Source organism: Marmota monax, unplaced genomic scaffold (genome assembly GCF_021218885.2).
Source record: "Marmota monax isolate L192 unplaced genomic scaffold, Marmota_monax_Labrador192_F-V1.1 WCK01_AAM20220418_F8-fsc00014, whole genome shotgun sequence".
Classification (NCBI taxonomy): domain Eukaryota; kingdom Metazoa; phylum Chordata; class Mammalia; order Rodentia; family Sciuridae; genus Marmota; species Marmota monax.
In genome coordinates, this window is record NW_026695222.1 from 38,343,639 (window position 1) to 38,357,290 (window position 13,652).

Below are 13,652 nucleotides of genomic sequence, written 5' to 3' on the forward strand. Positions count from 1 at the left end.
AAAATGATGTCCAGGGGGCCGTCTGAGCCCCTGTGGGCTCTCTCCCCTCCCTGCTCCCCCCCACTGGCTCAATGAGGTGCCTGCCTCCTAGGTCCCACCCCAATTTGCCTCCATCTCAGCCCCAGCTTAGGCAGCAGCAGGGGCATCAGAAGGATGCTGGTCACTGTGTGGTCACTTCATGCCAGCACTATGCCTTCCCTGTAACCGGCAAGCACATCTCAGCCATCTTTGCCTCTCAGACCTGATATGTGGCCAGTGTCCCCTGCCCTCTCAGAAGTACTTCTGCTTAAGCGTGGCAGTTCCAGCAACTCCCCAAAGGGCCAGGGCTCCTGCCCAGTGCAGTGCAAGCCCCTGCCCTCCGCAGAGTTGATAATGGGCTTGGCACCTGAGAGATGCCAGGAGCTCAGCCCAGACTTCCGTTTCCTTCAGCTCTGCCCACCCCCACCTCGGAGGTCCCTTCTGACCTGGCACCAGGGCTGCAGAAAGGCCCAGAGCCTTCTAGGCCCTTCCTGGGTCTGCCTCCATCACCCACCCCAAAAGGGGGCCCAGGGCTTAGGACCCCCCCCCAGAGACCCCACCCCAGCCAAGATGATCCCTCCCAAGAACTCTGATGGGAATAATGAGATGCGCCCCCACCTCTGTCCTCAGGCCTTCTGGACCATCAGGGTATGCCCTTCCCCACCCCAGGAATATGCCCAGCATTCCTGGTGGGGGACAATGCAGCCCCAGCCCAGCCTGCTGGCCAGCAGAATGGACATAACAGGGCAGAGGACATAACCCTGGCTGACCTATAGCATCTGAGTGAGAAGGGTTCCCAGAGGACACGAATTTGCAACAGCAACCAGGAACAGGAGGATGAGGGGACCGCACAGCCCCTCAGGGTCTCTACCTAGGGGCTTCCTTCACCTCCAGGCAGGGGCTCTTTCTCACACTCATCCTGGCTGTCATCAGGCTGACAAGTTTCCCCAGGTCGACCCCAGTTCTAACAGGGCCAAGTGGTAAAGTGTGTAAGGACAACTTCTGGGGCCAACAGGCTCTGCGGGGTCACACTAAGTCCCACCCACCAACAGTGGTGGCCCAGGAAAGCCCCAAGATAGGTTGGGGTCCCTTGGAAAACCCCTGGTGTCCTTGAGTAGGGTCCCCAGAAAAAATACAGGATACTCGGTCAAATAAGAATTTCAGATACACAACAAAAACCTTTTAGTTTAAATAGGTCCCAAATACTCTACTAAAAAATGATTTGGGGCTCATCTGCAGTTCAGCTTTGACTGAGCATCCTGCACCCACTAGCCTGGCCCTCTCCCTCAGAGGTGGCCGGCACAGTCCTGGGGACCTGGCTCCCAAATCACACTGCTGCCTAGCTTCTGGGTCATCCTCTTGCTCTTCCTCCATCAGGTGTTGAGGGGCTCACCCATGGAGGGTGCCCCTGGACCGGGCTCCTCACCGCCCACTGGGCTGTTCCTCTCTTGAGCCGTTTCCACCCCTGCCCAAAGTACCATGGACCTGACTCTGGGACCTGGTGATCACAACTGTGTGTGCAAGAAAGAACTTTGCAAATGTGATTCAGGTGAGGATCTGGGGATGGGAGGTCAGCCTGGGTTGTCCAGGGGTGCCCCAAGTGCAGTCGTAGGTCCCTTATGAGGAGACTTGACACCGACAGAGGACTTCACATGACCCCAGAGACAGTGACTCAGCCACAACCAGGTGTGACTGCAGCCATGGAAGCTGGGAGAGGCGAGGAGCAGGGGCACAGCCATGGGCCACACCTCTGCTCCCCAGTGCTGCCTCTGGCTGACCTCCAGAAAGCACACCATGTGACCAGTCATTTGCACAGTGGCCCTGGGAGACTAAAACTCTGGGTCCTTAGGGGTGGCCTGCCCGCTCACCCTCAGGAAACCCGCACAGTTCAGTACTACTGTGGGCAGGACAGCCTGGGACCCTGGGGAGACTCCAGCCCTGGGCACTGTGAGCCCAGCTAAAGGAATCTGCTCACTCCCCATCTGGTGTCCATCCACCAAGGACCGTCAAGAACAGGTCCTGGAGCAGGGATGGATGGACAAAGCTGTCCTGCCACTTCCCTGTCCTTGCTGACCAAAGTCAGGGCACATTTTGCTCAGATGGACCAGGGACACTGGTGAGGACTCAAAGCCCCTAATCCCACTGACAGGTTACTGTCTTCCTGGCTGCCAGGGCAGTTCCTGCACTCCCAGTACCAGAGACAGCATGGACGTTGTGCTGGCTCCCGCCGTGGGTGCCAGGAGGAAGGGGAGCCCTGGAACTGGAGTGACGGATATAGCACACGTGGGGAAGGAGTCTCGCTCTCATCCATCCTCAGACCCCAAGCACTCAGGCCCCGTATGGTGAGCAACCTCCAACCCCTGGACTACCCAGGCCAGCTGCCCGCCGCGGCCAGGACCCACCAGCCACCCTGCATAGCTCAGGACAGCTGGCCAGGTCACCTGGCGGCGGGGGAGGGGGCCGGCAGGACGACCGGGCGCGACCGGCGAGCGCAGGGCCCCAGCAGCAGGCGCACACGGCTCGGGTCGCTCCGTTTATTGGGGAACGGGCACTGAGCGCGGCGACGCTGGAGGAAGCCGGGGGCCTTTCCTCTTGAAGAACTTCCACTGGACCTTGATGGCGAGCATCCAGTCGCTGACGCAGAGCCTCTTACAAGCGGAGGTGCAGACGTGCGCCTGGCGGGGGGGCGGGGCGGCGGGCCCGCGCCGGGGGCGGGGCCGGGGGCGGGGCGCGGCGCCGCCGGGGAGGGCCGCGCCGCGGGCGCCCGCGCTTCACTTGCCCGCCTTCTGCGCCTTCTGCGCCGACTTGGTGACCTTGCCGGCGCCGCCGCTCTTCTTCTCCACGTTCTTGATGACGCCCACGGCCACCGTCTGCCGCATGTCGCGCACCGCGAAGCGGCCTGCGGAAAGGAGCGCGTGAGCGGCGGCTCCGCCCCAGGCTGGGATGCAGCGCGCAGGCGCACTGGGCGCGCGACGCCCCTCTGAGCGAGGACCGCAGCCTCTTAGTAAACAAGCGGCCTCAGCCTGGCATCCCTGCATAGGGCCGCTGGCCCTGGGGACGGGCCAGGTCATACTGTTGGGCGGTCACTAAGTCTGACTGTGGGCCTCGGGCAAGCTGCCTTAATCAGAATTACCATCAGGCCTGCCTGGTGACCCCGGTCTCCTAGTAGCCTCCAGGCTTAACCTCAGCAAAGGACTCTGATAAGAAGTAGGCCCACTGTACCCCACCCCAGCCGTCCTCTGCCCTCAGTGGGGATAGGGGTCACCTGATGGCTGCACCTTCCTCAAACATCCTTCTCACCTAGAGGTGGGTACTGCGAGAAGCTCTCCACACACATGGGCTTCCCAGGCACCATCTCCACAATGGCTGCATCGCCGGACTTGAGGGACTTGGGATTGTCCTCCAGCTTTTTGCCAGAACGACGGTCAATCTTTTCCTTCAGCTCGGCAAACTTGCAGGCGATATGGGCTGTGTGGCAGTCAATGACCGGCGAGTAGCCGGCGCTGATCTGCCCTGGATGGTTCAGGATGATGACCTGAGGCACAGTTGCAACCAGCATGAAGCATGTCTGGGCCTGGCTCCCAGGGACCACTGGGGAGGGCAGCGCTGGGTGGGGGCTCCATCACAGAGCCCATCTCCCAGGTTCTAGGCCAGGGTTGCTAACCATGAAGGAAGCCCATGCCACAGGACTCCCACTTCCAGACCTGGACACCAGCATCCTCACTGAACAGGGGCAAACCCTGAAGTGAACTGATGACTAGATTCTTGGAGGGGCCAGCCAACACCAATGCTGCAAACCCCAGCCACAGCCTGGACGTTGTGGCAAAACTGGAGCTGACTACTGTGTTTCCACTACTCCTAGTAAAGAGGTGACCCACATGAAGAGGCGGTCAAAGACTGCCAGGACACTGTGGAGAACGGAGCATTATGGGGACATTTGGGGCAGTGAGTTGATGAAAGTGTCTCTCAGGACAAAAGCCGGCCTCACTGGCTGGACCTCTCAGCTGCTGTGGCCAGCAGATGAGGACTGCATTGAGTGACAAGAGTCCGGCCTGGGTGGCCTGCAGCTGAAGGAGGGGCTGTCTTCTCCCAGGCCTCGGGTTGAGTGCTGCCAGCCACCTCCCCCAGGACAGCCCTGCTGCTGTCCTGGGCAGGAGGGGCCCGACCCCAGCACAGCTACTGACCTGAGAGGTGAACTGTGCAGCCTCCTGAGGGGGGTCAGACTTGCTGTCCCCGCACACATTGCCACGGCGGATGTCCTTGACGGACACGTTCTTCACGTTGAAGCCGACGTTGTCACCAGGCAGGGCCTCGCTGAGCGCCTCGTGGTGCATCTCCACCGACTTCACCTCCGTGGTGATGTTCACTGGTGCGAAGGTCACCACCATGCCCGGCCGAAGGATGCCCGTCTCCACTCGGCCCACGGGCACAGTGCCAATGCCTGGGCCAAGAGGAGGGGGCTGTGAGGGGCAGCAGGGAGGAGTTGGGAAGGTGAGACTGGTGGGCAGAGACCCTGGAGACACAGCTTGGGCTGCGTGCTCGGGCCATGAGGAGGGATCTGGGGAGCAGACCCAAGGCGAGGCTAACACTGAGGTTCAGCAGAAGCAGCGGCTGCCTGACCCCATTAGGGAAACGCGAGACTGGAGGAAAAGGTCCCAAGGACTCAGAGACAGGGAGGGGCAAAGAGGAGGAGAGGAAGGGATTCCTTCAGCGGCAACACAGGAGCCGCCTCTTTCTGAGGACCCCTCCTGTGGCCCTCAGATTACAGCACCAGAGCAAGGCATGGACCAGCTCTGGGACTGCTCTAGCCATCGACCCGTGGCCCTGCATGGGCTCCACTGTGGTGCTGCTGGTCTCTGTCACTAAGGGGCATCTGTACCCCAGCATTTCTCACAAGCCGCTAACACCTGCATGGCTGCTGAGACTTTCTTGTCTTCCCCAGAGCTGGGGACTCTCCACCCTCCCTGGGCTGTGATGGACAGAGGCTCTGTGGCCTCCATATGGTGGGGCCTGAGGCTGGTGGCTTCCCTCTGTGTGAAGAGGTGGCACCCACACCACCTCGGCCACAGGCCCTAGCCAGGAGGACCCGCCATTCTCCCTTCTGGGGCTCTTGTCTGTTTGTTTGCTGGTTTGTTTTTGCAGGGCTGGGATGGAACCCAGAGCCTCATGGATGCTGGGCAATAGCCACATCCCAGGCTTTTTGAATTTAGTTTTGAGACAGGGTCTCAAGGTTAGGCTAAGTTGCCCAGGCTGGCCTGGAGCCCGCGATCCTCTTGCCTCGACCTCCCAAGAGGCAGGACTGCAGGTGTGCACCATGTTTTCCATTGCACTCCATGGCCTGTGTTTCTCAATCCTAGAGGAGGACTGTGTCCCATGAGACAGTCATCCTGGGTGAAGAGGGGGTCACCTCTGTGTTCCTACTTATGCTACCAGCTCCTGGCACAGTGCTGAGCGCTTCCCTGGAGGGAGGGAGACCCTGGCAAGCGCTGGGCAGATGGGTGTCTGGGTGGGGTGTGTGGGAGGAGAGGATGCGTTGACAAGTAGACAGGACAGTGAGTAGACAGAGGGCGGACGGAGGGGATAGACAGTTCCCCAGAATGCACTGTGGAAGAGGAGTGGGACAGCTGGGGCCCTGGTCTGGCGGGCAGGAGTGACGAGGCCTGCAGGGGAGCTGTGGGGCAGCACAGCAGCCTCACTTACCGCCAATCTTGTACACGTCCTGCAGAGGCAGGCGCAGGGGCTTGTCAGTGGGGCGTGTGGGGGGCAGGATGGTGTCCAGGGCCTCGAGCAGGGACACGCCGCTTGCGTTCCCCTCCTTGCGCTCCACTTTCCAGCCCTTGAACCACGGCATCTGGGCGGGGGCAGGGAGGCTCCATTCACTCCAATCACTTGCAGACCACAGGCCCTTGGCCCCCAGGGCCCCAGAACTAGAAGTGGCTTCTGCTGGGGAGTGGCCCTCCCCCAGGCAGCTGGTACCTGACTCTTGCCACTAAACTGCTCTGTGCCCCTCCAGGTGCTGATCTCCTTGTCCTCATCTCCCCCAGCCCACAGAGACCCTGGACAAACTTCCCTTAGGAGAGAGGGGGGAGCACTGAGAAAAGCCCCCTCAGTGGCCCAGACTCGGTGGCAATGCTCCTGACACTGAACAGACCCCAGCCTGACCTCCCATGCTGGCCAGGCTAGGGACAGAGTCCAGACTGGGCCCCAGCCCCAGAAGCTCTGCTCGTCACCATGTTATCTCCAAGCTCAGGGGCCTCTCCAGAGGTAGGCCGAAAGCCCTCCCTACCACGGAGCCTCTTCTGGCCTCCTTAGATCCCATTACACTTCAGGCCTGTGGGCAGTGCAGGACAGAGTTCTTGGACAGGTCACTCACCCATCAACAGTGCCACCAGGGAACCCGCCCATGGGTATGGTGCTCAGTCTGGAAAGAGAGGTGGGGAGCAGCCTCTTCCTGCCCAGCTGCGTTCCTGGACCATGGGCTCTGCACTCCACACAGCTGGTCCAAGACAACCTCACTGTGCCCCCAGGTCTAGCTCTACACTAACTCTCTCAATTGAGGTGGCTACAGAGCTGGCCAGAACCAGGTGGCTGCCCTTTTAGGACAGGGATCTCCTCTGGCTGGACAGAGTCCTAGGAGTACAGTCCAAGGTTCTAAAACTGTCCCTGACAAGGCTGAGGCCCTGGGCCTCAGCTTCCCAGATGACCAGTCAAGAGCCAGCATTCAGCCTTCCCCACCAGCCCAGGAATAAGCACACTGCCAAAAGCCCAACCTCACTCCAGACCCCAGGGGGGTTCTGCATCCCTGCTGACCCTGCAAGTTGTGCAGGGCCAGGAAAGTGTTCCAGGGGGACATGGAAATTAATCCCCCTGTGATGGGATCCTGGACACCAGACACATGAGCCACTGCCCTGCAGGGTTGGCTTGGGGGTCCTTCCCTAGCCAGAGAAGGAACCTCAGCTGCCTCTGATGGACTCATGGGGAGGTTGAACAGGAGAGGCAGAACCCTGGACCCTGAGAACAGGCCATGACCTCCCCAGGAGGCTGGTGTCCACCATTCCAGTGCTCAGGGAAAGCAAGCTGGACTGAGCGAAGCTGGAGACGGGCCTCTGATGTCCCTGCTCAGCCCTCATCTACCTGGCCCAGCGTCCTGTTGCTCTGGGCTCTGGGCAGGGCAGCCAGATGGCACTCACGTTGGGTGAAGGCTCCAGCATGTTGTCTCCATGCCAGCCAGAGATGGGTACGAAGGGCACCGTGGCTGGGTTGTAGCCAATCTTCTTGATGTAGGCGCTGACCTCCTTAACAATCTCGTCGTAGCGCTTCTCGCTATAGGCGGGCTCTGTGGAGTCCATCTTGTTGACGCCCACAATGAGCTGCTTCACCCCCAGGGTGTAGGCCAGCAGCGCGTGCTCTCGGGTCTGCCCGTTCTTGGAGATGCCCGCCTCAAATTCGCCCACACCTGCAGCCACGATCAGCACGGCGCAGTCCGCCTGCCCAGCAGGTGGGGATAGTGAGCCTCTGGCCCTGCCCTAACTGAGCAGGTCCTGGGGGAGGAACCTGGGGGGGTCTCACATCAGGGGCAGGGGAGTCTCCCCCATCAGGCCAAGTCAAGCAGACACAGGTTTGGGCACGGGCTCCACCACCAGCAGGCTGTGTGTCCCCTGACAAGTCACTCAGCCTCCGGTCCTGTTCCCCCACCTGTCTGTGTGAATACACCAGGACTGTCTGGTTGTGCAGTCTAATCATGTGCATTGCTGCCCACCTCTAGCTGTCCCCATCCTGGCCTCTACATCTGCATGTCCATGAAGGGCACACCACTTGTCCCCTCTGGCTGTTATCCTTGCAGGCACCCACCTAGCTAAGTGCAGAGTACTGACTCAGTTCTTGGGGACTCCGTGCCAGGTGGGGCAAGTGGTGACAAGGGTCCACTCCATGCCCCCAGGTCCCCAGTTTCCCTCGCCCCACCAACCTGGGAGGTGCCGGTGATCATGTTTTTGATGAAGTCGCGATGGCCCGGGGCGTCGATGATGGTGATGTAGTATTTAGTGGTCTCAAACTTCCAGAGCGAGATGTCGATGGTGATGCCGCGCTCCCGCTCTGCCTTCAACTTGTCCAGCACCCAGGCATACTTGAAGGAGCCCTTGCCCATCTGGAGGGCAGGCACACAGCTCAGGACAGGGCCCAAGATTCAGTGGTCACCGTCCCTGGCCAGGGCTGCCCTGGGTCCTGGGAGCAGCATTGAGAAGCAGGAGTGGGGGCCCTGGGACTCTGGCCCCCCCTCTCTGGTGACACCCACACCCTACCTTGCCCTGCCAAGTGTCCACACAATGCCTCCCAGGGCCCTCCTCTCACCGCTTCCCAAATGGCCACAATCACCAGTGTCCACCAGCAGGTGGCGCAAGGGCCTGGAACCTGCCAGCCGCAATGAACCCCTCCTCAGCAAAGAGCACCCCTGCATCTGAAGCTGGGGGACCCACCCCTTCAAAGTCAGAGGCCAATAACACCACTGGGTTTGAAAACTTCAGTGTGAAAACCCCTGTGTGTGTGTGTGTGTGTGCATGCGCACACGCGCGCGTGTTTAACGGAAAACAGAAATCAGAGGAGGTTGCCAGGAAGGCTTGTCTTTCCAGGTCTTTCTATGGCAAATGAGATCTCCCAGAGGGCTCTGAGGTGCCTCCCTCCCCCCTGAGCAAAGGAAGCAGGGCCTTCCCCCAGGAGCAAGGCTGGCCGCTCTCTGCAAACACCTGGGTACTGGGGGCTAGGGGACCCCACAACCTGGGCCAAGGTGCAGTTGTCACCCAGCTGGGCTCGGCTCCCTGCCCGGTCCTCACAGGGACAGGCCTCTGCCCTCCAGGGAGGCTGTCTAGCCTGGAGGGGCTCCCCTAGACAGGTCTAGGCCCCATCTGGGACCTGACCCAGGGGTCCTTCAGCCCCTTGGTCCCTTCCCCTCACTATCCCAAGTAGAGTGATGTATATTGGGGTGACAGTACGCAGGGTACCCCACCACCACTAAGGCAGGGTTCAGCCCAGGACACTGGCTGCCCCTGCCCCAGCCCTGCCACAGCCCCTCATCCGGGTGCAGCTGAACACCCTCCCAAGTTCTCCAGGCCCCCAGGTCCTCCCAGGGTCCTCACAGGCTCCCCAGGCCCTCCAAAGGCCCCCTCATCCGGGTGCCAGGTGAGCATCCTCCCGGTTCTTCAGACCCTCCCCCAGGTCCTCCCAAGTGGGCTTCTCCCAGAGCTCAGGGGGAGGGAATGGTGGCAGAGAACAGGCCCCCATTTATGGCCACTTCCCACCCACAGGTCTCCGCCACAAAGAAAGAAGGCAACCAATTGGCCCCTTCCATCCTCTGCAGGCCACCAGGACCCCCACCCCAGGGCAACACCCTGGACAAGCAGACTGCACAGCCCGGCACAATAAAATGGAGCTGGCAGGCACACTGCCCGTCAATCAGCTATTAATAGCAGCCCTGAGTCCTGCCCAATCCTGGGACAACCGAGGGCAGCACCACCTCAAGCCCCAGCCTTGCCCCTGGGGGACGAGGGGACAAGGCTCAGGGGCCCTGGCCCACTGTGGCAGAGTACAGAGCCCTGCCCTGGACCCTGCAGGGCGGAAATGACACTTCTCATTTGCCATGCGGCAGACCTGGCAGCCCAATACCACCCCCACCGAGCACATTCTGAGAGAGGTTGACCCCGTTCACCCCCACACTGCTGTCAAATCCCATATGGCCCCCAGAGACACGTGTGCCCATTGCTCTGAAGGAGGAAAACTGATCCAGACACCCAGGAGTCAGGGAACCAAGCTCAACTGCCACGCAGGAGCCATTAGGTGGGGGGGGGGCCTAGAGCTCACCTCAGCCGCCTCCTTCTCAAACTTCTCAATGGTCCTCTTGTCAATGCCCCCGCATTTGTAGATGAGGTGGCCTGTTGTGGTGGACTTGCCTGAGTCCACATGGCCAATGACCACGATGTTGATGTGCGTCTTCTCCTTGCCCATTTTGCCCTAGTGGGAGAGGGGCTGGCACGATTGGGGCTCTGGCTCAGGGCGATTGGGTGTTGAGCAGGGATTCTGTGGGGTCAGTGAGTGGGGAGCAGGTGATGGGGAGGTGCAGAGGGAGCCAGCAGAGACAGTGTACTGGCACAGGTTGTGAGCACACCCCACCCTCAATCCTTGCCCTGAAGCCCAGGCCAAGACCCCCGCCTCCCAAACGCAGCCTGACCCAGTTGATCACAGACCATGTGCTCCCCCCACCCCACACATTAGCCAAAATGGTCCAATTTGCTGTACATGTCTGGGTGTCAGCGCGCATTACTGAGGGGTTAACCCCATCTGACAGCAAGAAACAGCGGGTTGGAGGCGCCCCACGAGCAGCCCAGAGCTGGTGATGAGTCACCCTGCCTGGCTCTCCAGTGCCCTGTCCTCCCGTCCTCCTAGATGCTGCCCGCCCCAGCCCCAGCCAGGGACACTGCACCCCACCCCCACCTGCTGCCACGGGGGAGAGATGGTCAGCACCCACACTCCCCTCCTCGGAGGGAGGGCGCCATCTTTCTCTGTCCCTGCCTGCAGGCTGGCACTGGGAGACAGATGTGGTGCCCAGGTAGGGCCCAGAATAGCCCAGGCCTCCCCCAGACCTGGGCAGGGGGCACAGCAGGAGGGGGGTGCTGCTCTGATGAGAAAAGAAAGGACACCCCCCAAGCTCAGCAAATGCTGCAGGGATGCCCTCAGCCCAACAGGGGCACCAGGGCCCCCCACCCTCCCCCACTTCCTTCTGGTCCCTGCGCTGGGTCTCAGCCCCAGACAGGTCCCCGAGTTCACCCGGGAAGCCCAGGTAGCCCAGGAAGGGGACCGGAGGCAAGAGAGGGAAAGGGCAGGAACACGGGTGCCTAGGGTTGGCACTCCGCCGGGTGGGGCCGTGAGACCCCAGGTCTTGCCACCCCCGCGCCCTGTTCGCATCGCGCGGCGCCGGCAGAGTCCCTAGCCCCAAGAACCTTAGTCTCGGCCGCTCAGGGCCCCAAGGTCACGGCAGCAGGGCAGCAGGGCGGCCGCGCGGCCCAGGAGACGGTGGCCGCCGCCGCGTAAACAAGTGCCGCCGGGACCCACCGCCCGGCCGCCCTCGGGGTCCACCCGTGTGGATCCCGCTGCGGCGGGCGGGTATCCCCTAGTGTAGCCGCGCAGCTCGCCGGACGCCGTGCCGGCCCCTCTCGGCCCCAGGACCGGTCCCCAGGGAGGGGTCCCTCTGCGGAAAGCTGGGGCGAAGCCGGGCACCCAGACCGAGCGTCCTTACCCGGAGCCGAGGTCTCAGCCAGAGGGACTGGCGGCGGCGGCGCCGGCGGTTTTATCTCTCCAGGAGGGGGTCCACCTATTGACGGTGCGGGCGCAATGCACTGCGCCCCTGCAGTACGGCAATGCGGTACCGGCGGGGGGAGGGCGGGGCCGGGCGGGCGCGAGGGAAGCGGGATGCAGGGGCCGCGCACCCACGCACGCGCGGGCGGGCGCGGCGCGGACTCAGGGTGCAGCGAGGAGCCAGCGGCAAAGACGCACCCGAGCGAGCGCGGGCGGGGAGGGAGAAACAGGGAGCGCGGCGCGCGGAGAGCTGGGGGCTGGGAGCCGGAGCCCGAAAGGGAGGGGCAGGCAAGGAGAGGGGCCGGGAGGAACCGCCAGGGGCGCGGGCGGGGGGCGGGTGACCGGAGACCCGCGGCTGGAGAGCGGAGAAAGGCGGAGAAAGGCTCTTCCAATGTTTAAACACGTCCGGGCGGAGGAGGAGGAACACGGGGACTGGGCTGCAGGTGTCGGAGGGGAGGCGGGATGCTGAGGCCATAAGTCAGGCCGGGGTCTGTATGTCTCCTGCCCCGCAGCCCTGCTCATGATTGAGGCCCAAGGAACTGACGAAGTCCCGTTCTGAGGGGCACCTTTGATGTGGTGGTCCTGGGTGTGCTGGCCCACTGGGCTTGGCATGGCCCCCTCAGCAGGAGGCTCCTTCAGCAGGCCCAGCCCAGAACCTCCTCCCTCTGAGACCCAGGGAAGAGCCTTTTTCCACCTGGTCCCTGTTCCCCGGATGTGCTTCCCTTGAAAGCCCTCCTAGGGCAAGGGAGGCAGACAGCCCCAGGCAGTGGGCAGCAAGCCCAGACAGCCTTAGGCCCCCACAGCCGGTCTGCCCCTCCTTCCTGGCCCTGTAAGACTGAGTCCTTGAGGTCATGGCCAGGTATGGGTATCCAGTTGGGCTTTAAGGAGAGGAAGTGACCGCCTCTTCAGGTGAAGACGTCCATCTGGTCATCTCACCCAGGCATTTGCATTTTCTTTCCCAACCTCACGCCCAGGCTGCCACCCCATCCCCATCTGACTGGGGTCTTTGTCACTGCAGGGGCTGGGAAGACAGGCTCACAGCAAGGGGGTCTTGGGAGAGGAGTGAGTGACAGCACTCTATGCCTGTCCCCTCTGTCCCAGTGAATGTCCACTAGGTCTAGACAAGGTCCAGACCAGACCAGGGCCCAGTGCCTTTAGCTGGGTGAGGTCTGGTGAGGCGCCGGAGCAGGCGTGTGAGGAAGAAGTGAAGGTGAAGGCTGGTTCCCCAGCTGGTGGGGAGGGTCCTCCAGCAGGGGAGGGCTCACACTGGCCTGAGTCAGGGTTGCTCTCTCAGATGACCGGACACTTCCGAGTGCTGCTGATACTGTCTGTTGGGAGCCAGGAATTAAAAATAAACGCCTGGCAGACAGCGAGACCTCCCGCCCGCCCTGCCAGTCTCTATTCCATGCCCCTTCCTGCCTGAAGACTAGACTGGCTTAGGGCTCTGCAGGCTGGCCGGGCCACACAAAGGGGTTGAGGGCCCTGGGATGCTGCCAGCATGCAGGCTCCTGGGCTGCCCTCAGCCTCAGAGGGTCCCAACTAGGGTCTGAGCCACTGCTCTTACTGTGCATTTCTGGGAGCAGCTGGCCAGCAAGGCCCTGAGCAGGCCTGGAATGGCTCAGGGCCATGGCCATAGTGGCAGGACATGGCACCCTCCCCAAAATACCTGAGCACTGGCCCCAGGGGAGGGGGCCAGGGGTCCCCCAGGGTCTCCAGGACATGCAGCTGTACAGTCCTGCAGGGTGCCACGAGCCGCCACGAGCCCCCACGGGCACTGGAGATGTTCAGAATGCACAGAAAGGGGGTCTACACAAGGTAACTGCAACGTCAGGCTCATGGTGCTGAGCGCCTGCCCACACTGGCAGCGCTGAGCAGCTGCTGGCCTCAGAGTAGCACCGGACAACTCCCATAGCCGCTACTGCCTCTGGGTGCCAGGTTTAGGGCTGGAAACAGAGCAGCACAGCTGGGAGGTGGCCTTTGGGAGGGGTCCATTGTGAGAAGGCTTGAGGGAGGGGGTCTTCCTCTGCTCTTCCTCTCCTTCCATGAGATGACACAGCAAGAAGGCCTGACCAGATGTTCACACCTTGATCTCAGACTCACTCAGAGGGTGAGAAGCAAATCTCTGTCTTTTATAAATCACCTGGTCTCAGGAACTCTGTTATAGCACCAGACTAAGACAAAGACATACCCTAACTTCTGAATGGTCAGCAGCACTTGGCCCACCAGGAACTGAGCAGTGCTGAGTAACTCCATCACATGCCACATAGAACAGCCATCTCCAAGTCCTGATC

General features: G+C 61.7%; 1 protein-coding gene across 2 annotated transcripts; it reads right to left on the minus strand.

Annotated features, from left to right (window-relative positions):
- Positions 1–2,538: 2,538 nt before the first annotated feature.
- Eef1a2 (eukaryotic translation elongation factor 1 alpha 2) lies at positions 2,539–11,459 on the minus strand. 2 transcript variants are annotated; one of them, XM_046433986.2, is made up of 8 exons: positions 11,303–11,459; positions 9,871–10,086; positions 7,985–8,164; positions 7,209–7,505; positions 5,719–5,869; positions 4,203–4,459; positions 3,319–3,553; positions 2,539–2,917 (listed from the first exon to the last, which is right to left on the minus strand). In XM_046433986.2, the coding sequence occupies exons 2-8, from the start codon at positions 10,012–10,014 to the stop codon at positions 2,790–2,792; spliced, it is 1,392 nt and encodes a 463-aa protein (XP_046289942.1). In that variant the 5' UTR covers positions 10,015–10,086; positions 11,303–11,459; the 3' UTR covers positions 2,539–2,789. The 2 variants fall into 2 exon arrangements, with proteins under 2 accessions (XP_046289942.1, XP_046289943.1); XM_046433987.2 differs by having other exon boundaries at positions 9,871–10,020; positions 11,303–11,457.
- Positions 11,460–13,652: the final 2,193 nt, after the last annotated feature.